Raw genomic sequence first — 20,888 nt, forward strand, 5'->3', positions numbered from 1 at the left:
AGATCAAAGATAGATAGATATATGTGTGTTAAAGCAGTTTGTATTAAAGACTCTACAAAGTTCATAGCCAACCGTGCATGCCTTGCTTCATTGTTATTTTGGAGACGGGACTGGTTCACACCCACACAACCGCTCCCCCACTAATAGTGAAGACATGACCACTGATGTTGTGCATGCCTGGAACTATCATGTATTTATTTATTTTTGCGGCCAGTCCGGTCTCCACGAATATCAACAGTTATGCGAGGTATGCATGGGTGCTCTACCATTGTTAAGAACTATTTTATGACTTTAAATTGGAGAGACATTCTTTAATAAATTATTATATAATGTATATTACATAATAGATTAGACAAATGTTAGCATTTTTGTTTTGTTTTTATGGTCTTTCAAAAAAAAAAATAATAATAATAATTGCGTCTAGGTAAGTATTTTGGCCTCAAAGACTGAACATTACATTTAACTATTCTAAAAGTCAGGGAAGTTAAAGCCGGATCATGTTACATACAGTGTCGTAGTGTCTGTTACTGTGGGAAGTCAGCCTGCCTCAGTCCATCAAAGCGGCTCCTGCTCTAAATACCACGGCCTCTGGGAGGGGGTCGCAGCTGCTGAATAGACTCTCCTCGTGTTTGCGTTACCTCCACTCTGTCAATACAGCGCAGACACGCCCACTGCATTGCAGTGGCATGTGCGGTGTATGCTGGGGACTGTAGTCTTTTAAAATACAGGCGAGCGCGACTCAAGACTTATCAGGTGCAGGAAATTGACAATTTGGATGACCAGATTCGACCTGTCAGTGCATTTTAAAAACCTGTGTTTCGTGCATCTTATTCCAAAAATAAGAAAATTAGTATAATTTGTATTGTGACACACACAGGGGGGAGGGGGTATTTAAACGAGCAAATAACCAAAAATAACCCAAGCTGCAAAATGCAAAACATTTAAAAGCTAAGAATCTTTGAACGCTAAGTTGTCCGAAAATAAACCACAGCCCCTACGTCAGCTGTCATTCCTTAGAAGGTGCTGCTCATTAGTATTAATTTATTCGCGTTTTGTCAGTGGGGCGGGGACTTGAGAAGATAGCTGTCTTGTATTGGCTGAAAAAGAGGCTCTGGCACGCCCCTCCTCATTGAATAATACCACGCGGCAATTTAAACCGTCTATAAGGGGCGGGGTTTCGTGGCATTTTGTCGGTGCCTCTGCAGTAAAGCGCAGGAGCGGACGGAGAGCGGTGCCGATAGCATTGCATTGAGTTTGAGTTTAAAAAAACAAACAGATTTATCCTATAATCAGGCACCTGAAAGATGTCGCGTCCCCTGTCAGACCACGAGAAGAAGAAGCAGATCTCGGTGAGGGGTCTTGCGGGAGTGGAGAATGTGACGGACCTGAAGAAAAATTTTAACCGTCACCTGCACTTCACCCTGGTCAAGGACCGCAACGTCGCCACGCCTCGGGATTACTACTTCGCGCTGGCCCACACCGTCCGGGACCACCTGGTGGGGAGATGGATCCGAACCCAGCAGTACTACTATGAGAAAGACCCGAAAGTAAGCAGGACAAAAACATGCAGCATCATCATCATTATTATCAGCCCCTATTTTACTGCATTTAATCCTGTACTTCAGAATACTGTAATCTGCCAAGTGTTTAACCTGTAGTACTTTGTATTTAATCACATCCTGATGTAACTATCACTATTTAATCATATCCTGATGTAACTATCACTATTACCTGCTGTATTATTGAATTGTGGTTTGTCAAACTTGTACTTTACTTGTTTTATTGTATTTCTTGCTCTTATTGTATTACTTGTATTGTAACGCTTGAAATGTTTTTGCTTACGATTGTAAGTCGCCCTGGATAAGGGCGTCTGCTAAGAAATAAATAATAATAATAATAATAATAATAATAATAATATTATGTATTAGCAGACACCCTTATTCAGGTCGACTTGCAGTTATTCCAAGTTATTACATTAGAAAATATCACGTTACAGATAAGAGCAGTTATGAAATACAGTAAAATCTGTAGTAAATAAACTTCAAATGAGAGAAAATTAAAAAATACAGTTAATTCGTGCACTGCAGCAGGGTCGTCTTTATTATACATAGACGCAAGAGACGGAGACGTGGTACCCTTTTGTAATTGACTACACAGTAATTCATCTCAAGCTTTCATCGCCTCCGAGGTCTCTTCTTTGACTTCGGTGTGAAAGCAGAAAACTGAGATGGACGGTTAGATTCAAACTGGTGGCGTCCGAACTTTAACAAAAAAGAACCCATTTTGAATTCGCTAGAGTTCTAAGGAAAAATTCTGTCGAAAAAAAACCAAAACAGGACGTGTAGCCGTGTAATAAACAACAACGAAAAGACCAAATAAATAAATAAATAAATAAATAATACATTCTGTTATGATTCCAGTTTATATATAGGAAGGGGGCGGGGTTGGGGAGCTGTCTACCACAACACTTCCGCATCATTATACTAGAGAAAACGATATTTTGGACGCAGTGTTTATTTAATTAATGCTATTTTCACTACATGACTGTTTTAAACCTAGTCCAGTAATCCAGGCTGCAGCCCGCGCAGTTGCTTTTATTTTTGGGCCTGTGTCGTATTTGTTTTCGTTTTGAGAAAACTCAGCCTCATTCCTTTCCGCTTAAAGCACAGAGGAAATCTAGACCCTGGCTTTTTTTTTTTTTTTTTTTTTTTTAAAAGGCATATTTTGAGGCACGGAGGCAGGCGGGTATAGCGCTCGGATAGTTTATCCGTCATCTCCGTCAAACCTCAGTCCACGTACGTGCAGAATATAGTCTACTGCGCACTGAGAAAACCGACCATCCATCTCGTAACATTGCTTGCCCCCCTGCATCGTTTTGTGTGCGTATAAACCAATCCATCCATTCTCGCTTTTAAAATCCTTCGTTTTGGCTTCAGACCGCTGGGTCCTATTCTGCGGAGCTTGGGCAGGACTTGTAAAACATTGCACTTATCTTTCATAACAAATAATGTGACACAAGCCTAGAGGACAGCATTCAAGAGGCGGCATTGCTAAATTCATGCAATGGCTCCCAGTCGTTTTTAAAGAAGACCTAGTTTGAGGTCACTGTATCAAACCCCCAGGGCTCCCCTGGTGTGCCATGCAGTGGCCTGAAACCTGGTCTCCTGAGCCCCCAAGCCACAAAGTGCCTGCCCACAGTTTTACATCTGCATGCAAAACCAAGCATATAATACAAGCACAGAAAGATCTTGAGCAGAGTTAGAGAGGGGTGTGAGGGTTGTCACTCTAGGAGGAATGCTGTGAAGCATGTGTGTTGCCAAGGAGAGGACTCCTCAAAGTAATTTAGTACTTGATAAAGGCCACGGGCTGCAGGCATTTACAGGAACAGTTCAAGCACACATCTGATGTGCGGTACAGTATCTCCTTAAAGGAGCGATTTACCATGCTTTCAAACCTACCCCTTGTGAAAGTTCATTGAGCTAAAAATAATATTTAATATGCTGCTGTCATAATGTCTCTTATTTTCCTGTAAAACATGCACATGTTATGATCAAGGCGAATTCACTTCTTTTTTATAGTAATTTTTAATGGAAGCACTTAGTAAGGAATGTTTCCATCACTTCTGGAAATAAAATTTCTGTTCTCCGAGCTGAGAAACTGACCCCATGTCTCCAGGGGAGAGACGATGTTTGCTGCAGCTGTACTTGCAGTGCAGCATAATGCTGTTTTATTTAGAGACGGAGAGATTTCAATGGTTGTAAATATATTTAATGACTTTACCTTCCCGCAATCCATGAGCAGTTGTGCAGTAAAACAGAATTCCTTCTTGGAGTCCACCCTTCCGGACGTTATGTGTTGTTGGATAGACAGACCTCGTTGGCATACCCATTTGTGTACATTCCCCAACGAATGGGAGTTGCAGGGCCAGTATTGTTTTACAGTATTGAATTACACACTGCTTTGTAGTTCTCCATAAACTTCATGAAAAAATGTGACATTTCGAAATCTATCATGAAATACTGTACTGCTGTTGTGGTTTCCGGCAGACTTGCATTATCTTAAATAAAAGATCTAAATTATGTTCATATAGTTTAAAATAATAATGTCTCAATCCTAAAAGTCTAGGTGATGCAAAATGCTTGCTCTGCAAAGGTCAGAAGTCCCGGGCAGTTAAAGTTCACTGAAGGTCAGGCAGCTAAAAGAGGACCTGGGCTTGGGAGAATATGCATGACCCCGGGTGCTTTCGGATCCTGAAACCTTACTCCCTGGCTGGGATCAAACTCTGAGTCTGCAGCTTGGGTCTTTAATATCCTCTAGTTTTTACTGCTCTAGACTGACAAGCCAAGCTGAGATCGCACTGGGATTTGATGCAAGTCCTTTTCTCTGAAGTGCACTGGGACTGATATTAGTGTCACCGTGACCTTTGTCATTTTGTCCAGGCTGTGGGGGGGGGGGCAGAGAGGAGTCTGGCCCCCTGTAGAGGGGGATATCTGATAGCCCCCCAGCGGTGTGGCTCAGGGCAGGGTATAAATAGCGCGGGGGGGGGGGAGGTCTTTATCAAAGGTCACTCTGTCTGCAGGCATGTTTATCGTTCCACAGCTCTCCCCAGCACACAGCTGCTAGAGGCACTGAACTGCACAGGACTTTATTTTTTATTAATGCTCTTTGTCTTGTGGTAAAGCAAATCTATTGCAAAGAATGTGTGGAATACAAATCTAGAAAGGTTATGCTAAGATTATCCAATGCCCTTGTTAGAGCCCACCTAGAATACTGTGTGCAGTTCTGGTCACCTCATTACAAAAAAGACATCATTGCACTGGAGAAGGTACAGAGAAGGGCAACTAGGCTGATCCCAGGACTCAATGAGCTAGGAGGACAGGATAAAATAATCAAGTCTCCAGCCTAGGGAAAGAGGGGACTGAAGTCTATAAAATCGTACATACTCCAATATTGTTTGAAGTGTTTGATAAGTCTGTGTGTTGACCTGTAGGAGCTGCTCTTAAGTTCTGCTGCCTGCTGTAGATGCACGTAACACAGGCTAGATCAGCCAGTGCCTCTTGTATTGCCAAGTCCTGGCACCTTTTAAGTTTACAGTATTGTCAGATAAACGAAGTGTAATTTAAGTGGCAGGTCACTAGATGGCGCTGGCTCTATAAAGACACTTCAGCGTATAAGGCAAGTAGCACCTTTTCTTTTTAAAACACAGGCATTGCAATAAGGCAAAGTCAATGGCAAGCATCTAAAGGGAAGAGAACAACAAATATTTAAGAAAAGCTATTTCGGTAAGCTGTAGTGTATTGAGGTGGAAATCTGTTTTATAGTTCTCTCTTTTTCTCTCTCTCTCTCTCTCTCTCTCTCTCTCTCTCTCTCTCTCTCTCCAGCGTATTTACTACCTCTCTCTGGAGTTCTATATGGGGAGGACTCTTCAGAACACCATGGTCAACCTGGGGCTGGAGAACGCCTGCGATGAGGCCACCTACCAGGTAGGGAGCGCTAGAGCCCTGCGGCACAGAACTGCTTTCACAGAAGCTTGTGAAAGTGCAGCCTGTGATCAGAGCGCTGGCTCCGCCCGCGCCCGAGTTCAGCACACAGTACTGACTCTGCAGCCACGATGGGGTCAGTTCTCCATAATAAACCCTGGCAGGGCATACCAGCCCCTCGGTTATAACCATTGGGCTCCACTGCCCCTTTCCCAGTCCCTCATCTCTAACCACTAGACTAGATCACACTGCTTCCCTCCCAGTCTCTCAGCTCTAACAGTAGATCACACTGCCTCTCACCCAGTCCCTCAGCTCTAACCACTAGACTAGGCCACACTGCTCCCAGCCCATCAGCATACTGTTGCTCCCTCTGGTGGTTTCAGATAGTAACCGCTCTTTCCCTCTCTCTCTCTCTCTCTCCCTCCCTCCCTGTCTCCTCAGCTGGGGTTGGATATGGAGGAGCTGCAGGAGATCGAGGAAGATGCTGGGCTGGGTAACGGAGGTCTCGGTCGTCTCGCAGGTGGGTGTTTGAGGAGACCGTTCCTGTTCAGGTCCAGCTGGGGAGAAAATGACGAGTATACTGACCCCTGCTGGACACAAAAGGAACAGACATGTGGGAGCACCTGACATGTGTAGCACACTCTTCTGTATAAAACGGGCTGCCCCTCATCATGAAAGCTGTTTTGAAAATGGCACCTTTCAAAATGTATGCTATAATATATATAATCTCCCTCTCTCTCTCCTCTCTCTCTCTGAAGCCTGCTTTCTCGACTCCATGGCCACTCTGGGCTTGGCTGCCTATGGCTACGGTATCCGTTACGAGTTTGGCATCTTCAACCAGAAAATCAGCAATGGCTGGCAGGTAGGGGGCGCTCCACTTCCTAGAAGTGTCTTCAAATGTAAAATGCATGATTCATTGGTTAAGAGTTTGATAAAACGGAAGCAGATGGGACCAGATTTAAAGGCAGGCGAAAATGACCATGTTCATATTCATTCAAATAACCCAATTTAAAAATGATCAGAAAGATATGCAAAGAAAACCAATGCATAAACTCTAAGGTACAAGCGTGCCCCACACATAGAAATGATGCTAACTTTCTTATTTTTGCAATGAGGTTTATGAAACAGGGTTTAAAATGCACTGACAGTCTGTGATCTGATCATTCTTTTGTCTTGTCTGCCTGTCGCTAACCCCGCCCACAGGTGGAGGAGGCTGATGATTGGCTGCGCTATGGTAACCCCTGGGAGAAGGCCCGCCCCGAGTACACGCGTCCTGTCCAGTTCTACGGGAGAGTGGAGCACACTCCTGATGGGGTGAAGTGGGTCGACACACAGGTGAGGGGGGTGCAGGGGGCAGACTCTGATGTCAGTGATAGAGAATCGGCAGGTCTGGGTGATGAGGAAGCTCAAGACCATGAAAGACTTTCAAAGCAGTGCTGAAACTCCCAGCCAGCCAGTGCCAGGGCTGGAGTAGTGGAGCGATGTGCTGCAGGTGTGTGAGTGAGCGTCCTGGTCTCTCTTGTCTCTGCAGGTTGTTCTAGCCCTGCCTTATGACACCCCAGTGCCTGGCTACAGGAACAACACCGTCAACACCATGCGACTGTGGTCTGCAAAAGCACCCAACGATTTCAACCTCAAGGACTGTGAGTGTGTGCTAATGAGGGGCATTGTGACCTAGCGTAGTGGTTAGAGCTGAGGAGGGACTGGGAGGGAGGGAAGCAGTGTGACTCTAGTGGAGCTGAGGAGGGACTGGGAGGGAGGGAAGCAGTGTGGCTCTAGTGGTTAGAGCTGAGGAGGGACTGGGAGGGAGGGAAGCAGTGTGACTCTAGTGGAGCTGAGGAGGGACTGGGAGGGAGGGAAGCAGTGTGACTCTAGTGGAGCTGAGGAGGGACTGGGAGGGAGGGAAGCAGTGTGGCTCTAGTGGTTAGAGCTGAGGAGGGACTGGGAGGGAGGGAAGCAGTGTGACTCTAGTGGAGCCGAGGAGGGACTGGGAGGGAGGGAGGCAGGCAGTGTGGCTTTAGTGGTTAGAGCTGAGGAGGGACTGGGAGGGAGGGAAGCAGTGTGGCTCTAGTGGTTAGAGCTGAGGAGGGACTGGGAGGGAGGGAAGCAGGGTGGTCTAGTCTAGTGGTTAGAGCTAAGAGACTATTGACAAGTTTTTTTTTTATTTTTCTCAACAGTTAATGTGGGCGGTTACATTCAGGCAGTGCTGGACAGAAACCTGGCTGAGAACATCTCCCGTGTGCTTTATCCCAACGATAACGTAGGTGCCTTCAAATGTTCCCTCTCTCCTGTCCCCCTCCTCCCCAGGTATTGCTGCAGTGCTCACCCCTTCTCTCTCTCTCTCTCTCCAGTTCTTCGAGGGGAAAGAGCTCCGTTTGAAGCAGGAGTATTTCGTGGTCGCAGCCACGCTGCAGGACATCATCCGTCGCTTCAAGTCCTCCAAGTTTGGCAGCCTGGAAGCCGTGCGCACCACCTTCGACGCCTTCCCTGACAAGGTGAGTCTGGAGCGCCGCCCTGGTGGCCACACAGCCGCAAGCAAAAAAAACAAAACATTGGAATATTTCACAAAACAAAAAAAAAAAAATGTTGTCATTATGTTCGGAGATCCTCTTTCTTACATCTGTCACGTGTTGTAATATAAAGTGGGGTTTGACAGGGCTGATCCTGAAACTGTGTCTGTCTCTAGGTAGCGATCCAGCTTAATGATACCCATCCTGCCATGGCTATCCCAGAGCTCATGAGAATCCTGGTGGATGTGGAGAAACAGTCCTGGGAACAGGTAGGAACCTGGAGAGAGGAGGCGTGGCACTGCGAGCGTGAGCTACACCCGTAGGCACAGCTTTACATCCCCCTGTAGAATGAACTCCTTGAGCTTCATGAAGTCGAATGAAACCTGCGGAATAATGTGATGCCAAAATACTGAATTACACATCAGCGCTTTGTAGTTTTCTTTATACTTCATGAAAAAATGTGACATTTCGAAATCTAATATGAAATACTACTGTGCTACTATTTGTAGTTTTCTTTGATTGCATGATGTTAAAGCAATAAAATATCTAAATTATGTTCTCTCTACTTTACTCTTTCCTTTCTCCCCACCCCTCTTTACTCTCCCTCCCTGCCCCCTCTCTCTGATCTCCCCACCCCTCTCTCTCTCTCTCTCTCTCTCTCTCTCTCTCTCTCTCTCTCTGATCTCCCCACCTCTCTCTCTCTCTTTCTCCCTCTCTTTCTCTCTCTCTTTCTCTCTCTCTCTCTCTCTCTCTGATCTCCCCACCCCTCTCTGTCTCTTGCTCTCTTTCTTTCTTTCTTTCTTTCTTGCTCTCTCTCTCCCCCTCCTCTTTCTGATCTCCCCCTCTCTCTCCACCCCCCCTCTCTCTCTCTCTCTCTCTCTCTCCTCTCTCTCTCTCTCTCTCTCTCTCTCTCTGTCTCCCCTCTCTCCCCAGGCCTGGGATGTGACGGTTCGTACCTGTGCCTACACTAATCACACGGTGCTGCCGGAGGCTCTGGAGCGCTGGCCGGTGCCCCTGCTTGAGCAGCTGCTCCCCCGACACCTGGAGATCATCTACGAGATCAACCGACGCCACATGGAGGTGAGGCGGGGCGGCAGCCTGGCTCCTCACCCAGCATTGCATCGTCACTTTTGCAAACTACTGTAGATTTGCCCCAGTGATTTTTGCAGTCCGCCCATGCTTTTTATCACTGTTCTACTATGCATTAGCTTACCATGGCTTGCTATTTTTTTAATTTATTTTTTATTTTTAAAATAGGCTTTACCAGACCTCTCTGTGCTTTACAATGCTTCCCTATGCTTTACCAGACCTCTCTGTGCTTTACAATGCTTGCCTATGCTTTACCAGACCTCTCTGTGCTTTACAATGCTTCCCTATGCTTTACCAGACCTCTCTGTGCTTTACAATGCTTCCCTATGCTTTACCAGACCTCTCTGTGCTTTACAATGCTTCCCTATGCTTTACCAGACCTCTCTGTGCTTCACAATGCTTCCCTATGCTTTACCACACCTCTCTGTGCTTTACAATGCTTCCCTATGCTTTACCAGACCTCTCTGTGCTTTACAATGCTTCCCTATGCTTTACCAGACCTCTCTGTGCTTTACAATGCTTCCCTATGCTTTACCAGACCTCTCTGTGCTTTACAATGCTTCCCTGTGCTTTACCAGACCTCTCTGTGCTTCACAATGCTTCCCTATGCTTTACCACACCTCTCTGTGCTTTACAATGCTTCCCTATGCTTTACCAGACCTCTCTGTGCTTTACAATGCTTCCCTATGCTTTACCAGACCTCTCTGTGCTTTACAATGCTTCCCTATGCTTTACCACACCTCTCTGTGCTTCACAATGCTTCCCTATGCTTTACCACACCTCTCTGTGCTTTACAATGCTTCCCTATGCTTTACCAGACCTCTCTGTGCTTTACAATGCTTCCCTATGCTTTACCAGACCTCTCTGTGCTTTACAATGCTTCTCTATGCTTTACCACACCTCTCTGTGCTTCACAATGCTTCCTGTGCTGTGTTCCACTGCTTTGCGTTGGGGAAGCTTTTCTCTGGGTTGACACTTGGCAGAGACAGCCCTTGTGTTCTGGAAGTGTTCTGACTGCTCCGTGCCTCCTCTCTTCCAGAGGATCTCCTCCCTGTATCCCGGGGATTTTGATCGGATGCGCAGGATGTCTGTGATCGAGGAGGGGGATGTGAAGAGGATCAACATGGCTCACCTGTGCATCGTGGGCTCGCATGCTGTCAATGGAGTGGCGCGCATTCACTCTGACATCCTGAAGGCTACTTTGTGAGTTGCAAACACATTGACAAACATTTCCACCTGAAGTGTCTTGATTAGAAACGAGACTCCCTGGGCTCCTGAGTGGCGCATCCAGTAAAGGCGCTCCGCGTGGAGTGCAGGATGCACCCTATAGCCTGGAGATCGCAGGTTCGAATCCAGGCTATGTCACAGCCGACAGTGACCGGGAGTTCCCAGGGGGCGGCGCACCATTAGGTCGGCAGGGGAATCCACGGTTCACCGCACACCAGCGATCCCTGTGGCTGATGGGGCGCCTGCGGGTCTGCAGTGGAGCCATTCAGAGCTGTGTTGTCCTCCGGCACTATAATCACATGACCCAGTACTGGATTACACAGTCAGATTTCCATTGATTTTGACTTTTAAAAATCACCCTGGATTCCAGAATAGCCAGGTTCTGGTTTGTAGTGGGGCTCACACTCCAATCATGCTGAGTTATACAGGATGCTAGTTTCTACAGGGGCTGGGATTGGACAGGATTTTGCTGGATTGCAAACAGAGCCACGCTGAATGATTGCAAACGCCGTAAAAAGGCAAGGGGCAGCAAATAGAAACTATGAACTTGTCATTTTGAAAATTGCTTTTTTACTAAACGCCTGTGTCCCGTTGCTGTGCAGAGTGGAACCCCTGACATGGTGCTGCATGTTCTTTCTCTTCAGATTTAAAGATTTCTATGAAACGGACCCAGGAAAGTTTCAGAACAAGACGAACGGCATCACTCCTCGACGCTGGCTGGTGCTGTGCAACCCGGGCCTGGCAGAGATCATCGCAGAGGTGAGGATGGGATTATTAACCTTTTACTAGTGTGTGCTGAGTGGAGCTCTCTTTCCTATACTGCTAGAGCGCTCTGCAGTGTGGAGAGTGGAGTTCTCTTTCCTATACTACTAGAGCGCTCTGCAGTGTGGAGAGTGGAGTTCTCTTTCCTATACTACTAGAGCGCTCTGCAGTGTGGAGAGTGGAGTTCTCTTTCCTATACTACTAGAGCGCTCTGCAGTGTGGAGAGTGGAGTTCTCTTTCCTATACTACTAGAGCGCTCTGCAGTGTGGAGAGTGGAGTTCTCTTTCCTATACTACTAGAGCACTCTGCAGTAGGGAGTTATCATTCTAGACCTGTATACATGTCTGTAGTGTTTTAGTTCTATGTGCAGAAGCCTAATTGATTTTTGTATTTCAATAATAAAGTTATTTCCAATCTGCCAACAAAAGTGAATGGGCAGCCTGCTAACCGGGTCAGCTTCTCTTCCAGAAAATCGGAGACGATTACATCCGGGACCTGGACCAGCTGAAGAAGCTGCTGAAGTTTGTGAACGATGAGGGATTAATCCGGGACATTGCCAAAGTCAAACAGGTACCGTCACACACACACAGAGATGCGCGCGCGCACACACACACACACACACTGGGGTCCAGTCAAGCAGAGCAAAGCTTTGTCTATGCCTTCATCTGTGCACACAGGATCTTGCTGAAATGTTAGTTTGTGTGTGGTTTCTCGCAGCCCCCCATGCCTCTCTCACAGCCCCCCCCATCCCTCTCTCGCAGCCCCCCGTGCCTCTCTCACAGCCCCCTGCCTCTCTCTGTGTTGCAGGAGAACAAGCTCAAGTTCAGTGTCTATCTGGAGAAGGAGTACAAGGTGAAGATCAACCCCAACTCCATGTTCGACCTGCAGGTCAAGAGAATCCACGAGTATAAGAGACAGCTGCTCAACTGCCTGCACATCATCACCATGTACAACCGTGAGTGACCTGCTGTAATACAAGCAGCCTCCCTCCCTCCCTCCCTCCCTGCTGCAATACAAGCAGCCTCCCTCCCTCCCTTCCTCCCTCCCTGCTGCAATACAAGCAGCCTCCCTCCCTCCCTTCCTCCCTCCCTGCTGCAATACAAGCAGCCTCCCTCCCTCCCTCCCTCCCTCCCTGCTACAATACACGCAGCCTCCCTCCCTCCCTTCCTCCCACCCTGCTGCAATACAAGCAGCCTCCCTCCCTCCCTCCCTCCCTGCTGCAAATACAAGCAGCCTCCCTCCCTCCCTCCCTCCCTGCTGCAAATACAAGCAGCCTCCCTCCCTCCCTGCTACAATACAAGCAGCCTGACCTGCTGTAATACAGCTGCGTAGACCAGATGACAGAATTGTAAAGTTTAATTCTACATTCCTGAGTGCAGGCTCTGTTTTTTGTGATTTTTATAATAAGTTAACCCGTGGTGTGGAAGTCCTGTCTCTTCTGACCGTGGTCAGTCTGGCCTCCTGATAACTCTCCCTCCTGTTGCCTTGCAGGTATCAAGAAGGAGCCCAACAAACAGTTCACCCCCCGCACGGTCATGATCGGAGGCAAGGTAGGCTCCCACGGCTGCCTGTTTTAAAAGGGCAGTCTGTCACACAGTCGAGTGCAGTGAAAGCAACGTTGCACAGTGGCAAGGGTCTCTCCTATACTGCTGTTCATTTCAGTGGGCTGTGATGTCATGGCTGTGGCATTACCTCGGGACATTTGCCATGGCTCTTTAAATAAACTCCTCTGTCTATTCTCTCTCCCATCTCCCCTCCTCTTCCTCCCCTCCCCCCCTCTCTCTCAGGCTGCTCCCGGCTACCACACAGCTAAGATGATCATCAAGCTCATCACTGCCATCGGTGACATTGTGAACAATGACCCTGTGGTAGGGGACCGGCTGAAGGTCATCTTCCTAGAGAACTACAAGGTGTCTCTGGCTGAGAAAGGTACCTCTCCACTGAACCAGGGTGCTGCCATTTCAGTGGGACTCTCATTCCTCAGTTCAACCCATTTAATGGATCATTTATTTTTCATATGCAGTGCATTCTGTGCTGCTGGACAGGACAGAAAAAGGAATCTAGTCACATGAATAAAGTAGCTTTTCTCATTTCAGAAATGCTTGGGGCATTACAGGGTTAAACTTACCATAAAATCCGGAATGGATCAAACTGCTGTGCAATGGGAGTCTTATTTCCATCCCTGTGATGATAACCAGCAACCAGATTATTGCAGGAATGGAATTGCATGTTGGTTTCCCCCATTCCAGGTTTTACTATGAGCTTGATCAGCCCCCACAATGTGTATAGGTAACAAGCTCAGGTGTGTCTTATGTGAAAATCCCGAATGGATCAGACTGCAGTGCAATGGGGAGTCTTATTCCCATCCCTGTTGGTAATACAGTAGCGTTGACCTGCATGCCCCAGGGTGCGGGGGCCGTGGTGACGGTGTTCTCTGTGTTTTGGCAGTGATCCCGGCGGCTGACCTCTCCGAACAGATCTCCACAGCCGGCACCGAGGCCTCCGGCACGGGCAACATGAAGTTCATGCTGAACGGAGCGCTGACCATCGGCACCATGGACGGAGCCAACGTGGAGATGGCAGAGGAGGCGGGCGAGGGGAATATCTTCATCTTCGGCATGAGGGTGGAGGACGTGGACCAAATGGACCGCAAGGGGTGAGAGAGGGAGAGGGAGAGGGAGGCATTCAGTCTGGGGGGGAAAACAACATCTGCTACCGAAATGTCTTTATAATATACAGCACTAGACCCTGATATTGATGCGATCCAGCCCTCTGAAATGTCTTTATAATATACAGCACTAGACCCTGATATTGATGCGATCAGCCCTCTGAAATGTCTTTATAATATACAGCGCTAGACCCTGATATTGATGCGATCAGCCCTCTGAAATGTCTTTATAATATACAGCACTAGACCCTGATATTGATGCGATCAGCCCTCTGAAATGTCTTTATAATATACAGCACTAGACCCTGATATTGATGCGATCCAGCCCTCTGAAATGTCTTTATAATATACAGCACTAGACCCTGATATCGATGCGATCCAGCCCTCTGAAATTCATTGTCAGATGGTTATTGTAATTTGTATCAGATGGAAATGATGTCCTATTAAAACAACGTATTCTGTTGCTTCTGCTTTAACCATTACAAAAAATCAATCTACAGCTTGGTATCTCACAGCACCCTATGCTATGCTATTGGAATAGTCTGTATATGTATTGCCCTTTTAAGTTTTTGTACAAGTCATTGCACACTGATTGCCCTGCAGGTACAATGCTAAGGATTACTACGATCGCATCCCTGAGCTGAGGCAGGTCATCGATCAGATCAGTGGGGGATTCTTCAGCCCCAAGCAGCCAGACCTGTTCAAGGACATCGTGAACCTGCTGATGTACCACGACAGGTAGGGACGCGGACCCGGACACGGGGACAGCAGCTCCATTCTCTGAGCTCTGTGTTTGACGCCTCCCTGTTTTAATCTCGAGTCCTTTTTATCAAGCGAATGCAGAATGAAATAAACCCTACACTGTGTGGTTTCAGGTTCAAAGTGTTTGCTGATTACGAGTCGTACATGAAGTGCCAGGAGTCTGTGAACGCTCTGTACAAGGTGAGTGAAACCCATAGGGACCCCAAACCCCCACCATGCCTTCACCCTGCCCTGGTAAAGCACGACAGTGTGGCGTGCAGGGGGAGTCGTACAGTCAGGGGAGCGCAGGTTCCTGGCTGTGTAAAGACCCTGGTCCTCAATGGCTATTCCACAGGGAGCATTGGCTCTGGTGCTGGGTTAGGGAGGTAAAACCGTCAGGGTTTGTTTCGCCTCATTTTACTTGGAATTGAATCCTTTATGCTGCCATATGTTATTTTCAGGAAATATTCTCATTTGTATGTATTTTATTGTGCGGCAAATAAATTGGTTTCTGACTGGTAAGGTGTAGCTATGGACTTGGGATGCTGGGGCATAGTACTTTAAATATGTTTAGTAGTTTCAAATTCTTTTTTTTTTTTTAAATGCCCCTTAACTTGATTTACAATCCATCAGAGTGATTTATTATTTCAGTGCCAGCACCAGCTAATGATCAGCTATGTAGTTTTGCTTGCAATACACTAGCTTTGCACTAGATGGTGCTGTCGTTTACTACTATATAAGACACTTTGTCTGAATAAGCTAATGTTACACATGTCTGTGACAGGCAACTCGAACTGAGTCTCAGCACCTGAACTCCTAATCACCTTAACACAGATCATATTAAAGTGTTTGAGTGGCTGGAATAAATAACACTCTGTGTAGCTGCAAACGCTATAAAAAAATGTAAAGAGGCAGAGAATGATTAAACTGGGTTTGGAAGCCGCTTGTTCTTTTGTGGAACCCAGTCCGTGTTTCTCTCCTCCACAGAACCCCAAGGAGTGGACAAAGATGGTGATCCGCAACATCGCCGCCTCGGGCAAGTTCTCCAGCGACCGCACCATCTCCGAGTACGCCCGTGAGATCTGGGGGGTGGAGCCTAGCACCGCCAAGATCCCCGCCCCTGACGACCCCCGCTAAGCTAGCCCCTCCCACCACAGCCCCGCCCACTCGCAACCTGCCCTCGCCCCGTTTACGAAGCCTATAATTGTGGATAGAAAAAGGGATAGGATAGATAAGGGTGACACCTGGAGGCTGGATGGATCTTAAACACAAATCTAGAAGAAACTATACCACTCCTTTGCACTGCACAATTATATATTTCGCTTTGGTCTTCCAGCCATTAGGGGGCACTGTGATGAATTGCTACCCCTTTTTGTTATAGCACGTACCCATGCCATATTCCGTTTATTTTGCTTGTGTGCTGGTTATTTGAGTGTATTCTTGTTATTTTTAGAGAAAGGCTGTGTTCCCCTTTTGTCTCGTGTTGTTTTTTAAAAAAGGCTGTCCCTGCAAATGCATTTTAAGCCAAACTCATCCCCCTTTGTTACAATAGGTTGGAACAACCCACTTCATTGCGAAAGGGGGGAGTTTTGAAACTAAGCACCTTGTGGAAGCAGGTGGAATTACACTCCTGTTGCCTGCCCGCTCCACCTAGCGAGAGAGATTGCAATGGAAAATGTAATTAAGCAGCTGCTTCCCTGATCTATATCGTCATCATTGTGTGTTCTAATTGTCTTGTCAAATTGTGTCGCCCTGTCCACATCGTTGCACTGTAGTTGCCAATGTGTTTGCGTGACTGTGTAGGTGAGCGAGTGATTTCGCTAGGCAGCTAATTCAGTAGCATGGATATATATATATATATATATATGTGTGTGTGTAAAGAATAATATAGTATATCAATTTATTAATCCCAGCCTGCAAAGAATGTAAAGGGGCAGGATGTAAACCTCAAAGTCTGGCAAGTCAGTCCTTTTTAAAGTGTTTGGTTTCCTTATTCAATTTGAGAATTCCCCATTGGTGTCCTGTAATAATCCTGATGTACTACCCTGAGGAAACCCTAGCCAGCAGCATCATCGCAGTATTTCCAATTCCACCATTAGCAGCCTCTTCCCATTGTCACTGTCCTTATCTTAGCATTGCCATGTTAGTACCACCATTTTGTCTCAAGGTCAGCTTTTGACTTGGTCAGCTCCCCCTGCCTCCATAACCCTCCAATCGTCTGGCTTCGTTTTGACCCTGGTGCTAGAACTGATTTGGACAGACGTGAGGCTTCAGCTTGGACTCTGTATCATACTGTGATGCTCCAGTTAAACAAATAAAATACGGAGATGGGGGGGAAAAAAACTGTGTCATTTTTCACTTCGATTTCATAGGATGGTCGTTCTTTTATTTCTAATTTTAAATTACAAAGCAATTACAGACACTATATACATATCAGAGCCCATGATATTAGTAGAGATTGTTATAGAAAAAAACATTTTTAATCTTGATAGATTTTTTGGTAATCGAAATATTTTATAGCTGAATTTTGAGACTTTAATTCATCATCTACATTATTTTAAAGAAATGATGGCTTACCTTTTTTATTATTCAATTGTGTGTGTTCTGTATGATTCGCTCTCTCTTTTATCGTCGGATCATTATTTAACAGGCTTAGTAACTATTCCAGCAGCTGACTCAGATTCTTCGCAGTCCCCGAGTGTCCTGGCTGTGTGAAATCTCCGGTCTGCGCTGGGGATTCCACAGGGGGCATTGGCTGTGACGCTGGGTTAGGAAGGCAAAGCCAGCAGGGACCGTCTCTCCTCACCGCGCTGGAGCTACATGTCTGGTGAGCTCGAGCAGACGCCTGCAGGGCTGGCCTTTGTCCCCCAGGGGGCGGTAGCTCGCTGACATCCGCTCTCGAGTTCCTGGGTGTAAAAGAGAAAAATTGGCTTCGTGATCAGAGGACCCCCACTGACCTTCAGCGCTATCGAGGGGAGTCCCTGTGATGAGAAAACGTCATTGGACAGTCCTAAAAACACATTCGACGCACTACAACTCAGGCCTGATTTTTAGAATGTATTTATTTTTCATTCTGGAGTAACTAGGAAGTAATGATTTTTAGCAGAAACTGCAGAGGATCATACCCCACCCACATTAAGATATTAAACATTAGCAACAAAATATGACAGTGTTCCTTTTAATCAGGTCACGTGGACTTCAGTATTGTGAAAGGCTGCTTGCTTTAGAACACGCCTCTGCCAGTGTTGCTAAGATCAGCCTTTCTCGTTGCTTGCAAGACTCTGTGGTGCCGAATGGAAGGGCGTTGCTCTAGTATTGCAGAGCAAGGAGCTTGAGCCACGAAACCCACATTAAGAACAAAAAAGAAAAACATGAAATCAGTAGATTATTGCAAAGCAGGGTAATTGCAACAATCTCTTTTTAAACGACGCATCAGAAATCTCTTTTGAGAAATGCCTCAATGGGAACATATTTAAAATCTACCCTCTCTGTTAAATTTCCTATTACTTTGTGCATTTCTGTTCTTTTCTTTGTTGATTTATTTTGTGTGTTCAATTACTTGGCTCCCCCCCCCTTTGTCTCCCAATTTAGAATATTCAATTAACCCCTCAGGAGATCTGAAGGTCGGTGGGCATCCTATTTAATTCCCAGCTGTGTCCTCTGGTCCGGGTTTCTGTGCTGTGTTCAATGGATTTGCTAGGTTTTGTCAACTCTTAAGATATTAATGTAGTCCTCATTGCTCATTCCTTTAAGCCCTGGGGTTTAGCCTGCTTTGCTTTGCATTGGACTCTCTCTAAAGCCACCATGTCCTTTTATGTCCTGTTTAATATTCTATGAAATGTGTTTTCATGGATCAATATTTACCCAGCTTACTAACACTGCCAACAAAGCGAACCAATTATAGACACTTGACAGATCATCGCTAGACGTGTGCAGCTGGGCTTTCTGTCCTCTCGCCGAAACTGATGTCATGCAGAGGCTTTCCTTTTCCAAACTCTTACTTTTTCACCCGATCACTTTCTGCCTTTTGGATTAATTAGTTGAGCTGTTTTGCGTTTTGCTGAGAACTGAAAAGAGGCATTCCTTCCAAGTCTGACCTGTTAAAATAACTGACTTGAAGTCAGGAAGACTTCTGCTTTTGACTGTGCTAATAGTGCTGAGTTAACCAGGCTGCTGTGTGGAAGGCAGCGGGTTTGAGTAGCTCAGGGGTTAGAGAAAGGGCTGGGCTGCTGTGTGGAAGGCAGTGGGTTTGAGTAGCTCAGGGGTTAGAGAAAGGGCTGGGCTGCAGTGTGGAAGGCAGTGGGTTTGAGTAGCTCAGGGGTTAGAGAAAGGGCTGGGCTGCAGTGTGGAAGGCAGCGGGTTTGAGTAGCTCGGGTTAGAGAAAGGGCTGGGCTGCAGTGTGGAAGGCAGCGGGTTTGAGTAGCTCAGGGGTTAGAGAAAGGGCTGGGCTGCAGTGTGGAAGGCAGTGGGTTTGAGTAGTTCGGTTTTATAGCAAACATGTATTTTCATGTTAAAACAGCTGGCACTGGGTTAAGAAAGTTCTCAGTTTGCTTGTCTTGCATTCCAGGAAGTCAGTTACTACTTCCTTGGCTACCTCAAAAGTATCTTCTGGGTCACGTTACTGGCTGAAAGCATGTCAGTCAGTACAGGAAGCAGCTGATTGGTTATTGACAGAGGGGAAAAAAAGCCAGTGAAGGGGTGGGGACAATTTCACCCTCGGGTGACCCAGGAAGTACAAAACTAAAAACATGGCTTGGAAACAGTAGTACAGAATGTCACATTTTTAAAAATTCATGTTTTTCTTTTTTCTTTTTTTTAAAACTGCACATTTGAGATGCATTTAAGGAGCTGTATCTTGAGCTGCAGTTGCTTTCAGTCCAGTGTGAAGCCTGGCTCGCCTTATCCAAACCATGTGTTCACAGTACCCCTGCAGGGGCTAGATAAAGCTATGTGCCTTCAGAAAATTACAAAACAAGGAAAATTGGCTTCTGAGTGCTTAGAGATTCACTGCTTTTATTGTTTAGGAAAGAAGCTGTGACATTCACCCACCCCCTCAAAACGTGGGAGGGAGGGAAGTGCTAAAGATAGACAGGAAGCTCCACTGCACTTTCCCTTGAGGAGAGAACGAGTCGTATTGAATGTGGAAAAAGAGCTGGAGAATAATAAGTGAAATAAATGAAATCGGATGTTGTGAATAAGACACTGGGCCACTTCAAAACATTTCCTCTAGTCTTTAACTCCTATTTTTTTTTTGAAGGAGGTAAAACACCTGTTCATTTTACAAACAAATATCAGAAGGGGACAGTTTAAAAAATAATAATAATAATAATTGAGCTAGTTCATGCTAATCTTTTGCTTGACTGTTTCCAATTGTTTTTCAATGTGGTGTGCACTTCATGCCTGCAAAACAAGACAGATGGACCTTGCATTAACTCAAGCACTTTGTGCTTTTAATTAGGCATCTTAAACCACTTCTAAAAAGTCTCCTGCATTTTACCATTTGTGGCTCTGTGTTCCTTTTCTCTGACTATTTTAAAAGAATTCCATGTGTGGCCTGTTAAAGTCGTCAAATAAATTAGACGATGATTAATTTGCTAATTTTCAATTTTTACAATTTCTCCAGATTTTCAGTTCCATATGATTTCACACACACGACAAATCAAAATGGGCTGTTCTAATACATGTGCACTCTGCTGTATACGAGAGGTATCTGAATATCAACCCAGCCACTCTTATCTATCCAGAATCTACAACCAGCAAAACCAATCACAAGATACAGCCTATAAACATTCACCAGACCGCAAGATAAACATTTTGTCCCAGCCCTGTTCCTGCCTAACGGTCCAAACCAAATCTACACCAAAGGCCAATTCCCATTATATATAATACGAGGACAATCTGTAAATCTTACCAAAAATTCTAGACCGAGAACGGGGGGAGGAGCCCCAGCCCTTAGCTCCTCCCCCTGACCACACCCCCAGGTTAGTTGTGATGAAACTCGGGTCTGCATTTCCATAATGGTTAATGAATAGATGGTTAGATTAGTTCTGAAGATGTCTGTGTTAATCATCGGGGGGGTATATTTTGCACAGATGGGCTGCACCCCCACGCCGCTTTAACATAACGCTAAGCATATTTTTTTATATATATTTGCCAAAAAGACAATTTAAAAATACATCTGAACTGTTGAAAACGCATTTGAAATCTAAAAACATACGCTAGTCTTCAAACGTTAAACAAATATGTTGCACATCGAATGTCAGCCGGTTACAGTAACCTGCACGCAAAAAAACACTGAGGCAAAGGCAGTGGGCGAGAGAGAGAGAGAGAGAGAGAGAGAGAGAGAGAGAGAGAGAGAGAGAGAGAGAGAGAGAGAGAGAGAGAGAGAGAGAGAGAGAGAGAGAGAGAGAG

At 46.0% G+C, this 20,888-nt stretch overlaps 1 protein-coding gene across 1 annotated transcript; it reads left to right on the forward strand.

Annotated features, from left to right (window-relative positions):
- The first annotated feature begins 1,176 nt into the window (after nucleotides 1-1,176).
- Nucleotides 1,177-16,820, forward strand: LOC117967785 (glycogen phosphorylase, muscle form-like). Its single transcript, XM_059016006.1, has 20 exons — nucleotides 1,177-1,547; nucleotides 5,382-5,483; nucleotides 5,922-6,000; nucleotides 6,239-6,342; nucleotides 6,684-6,815; nucleotides 7,012-7,123; nucleotides 7,658-7,740; nucleotides 7,832-7,975; nucleotides 8,167-8,259; nucleotides 8,924-9,070; nucleotides 10,119-10,282; nucleotides 10,951-11,065; nucleotides 11,537-11,638; nucleotides 11,876-12,023; nucleotides 12,560-12,618; nucleotides 12,856-12,997; nucleotides 13,517-13,724; nucleotides 14,340-14,474; nucleotides 14,612-14,678; nucleotides 15,465-16,820. The coding sequence occupies exons 1-20, from the start codon at nucleotides 1,305-1,307 to the stop codon at nucleotides 15,612-15,614; spliced, it is 2,529 nt and encodes an 842-aa protein (XP_058871989.1). The 5' UTR covers nucleotides 1,177-1,304; the 3' UTR covers nucleotides 15,615-16,820.
- Nucleotides 16,821-20,888: the final 4,068 nt, after the last annotated feature.

Source organism: Acipenser ruthenus, chromosome 51, assembly GCF_902713425.1.
Source record: "Acipenser ruthenus chromosome 51, fAciRut3.2 maternal haplotype, whole genome shotgun sequence".
Classification (NCBI taxonomy): domain Eukaryota; kingdom Metazoa; phylum Chordata; class Actinopteri; order Acipenseriformes; family Acipenseridae; genus Acipenser; species Acipenser ruthenus.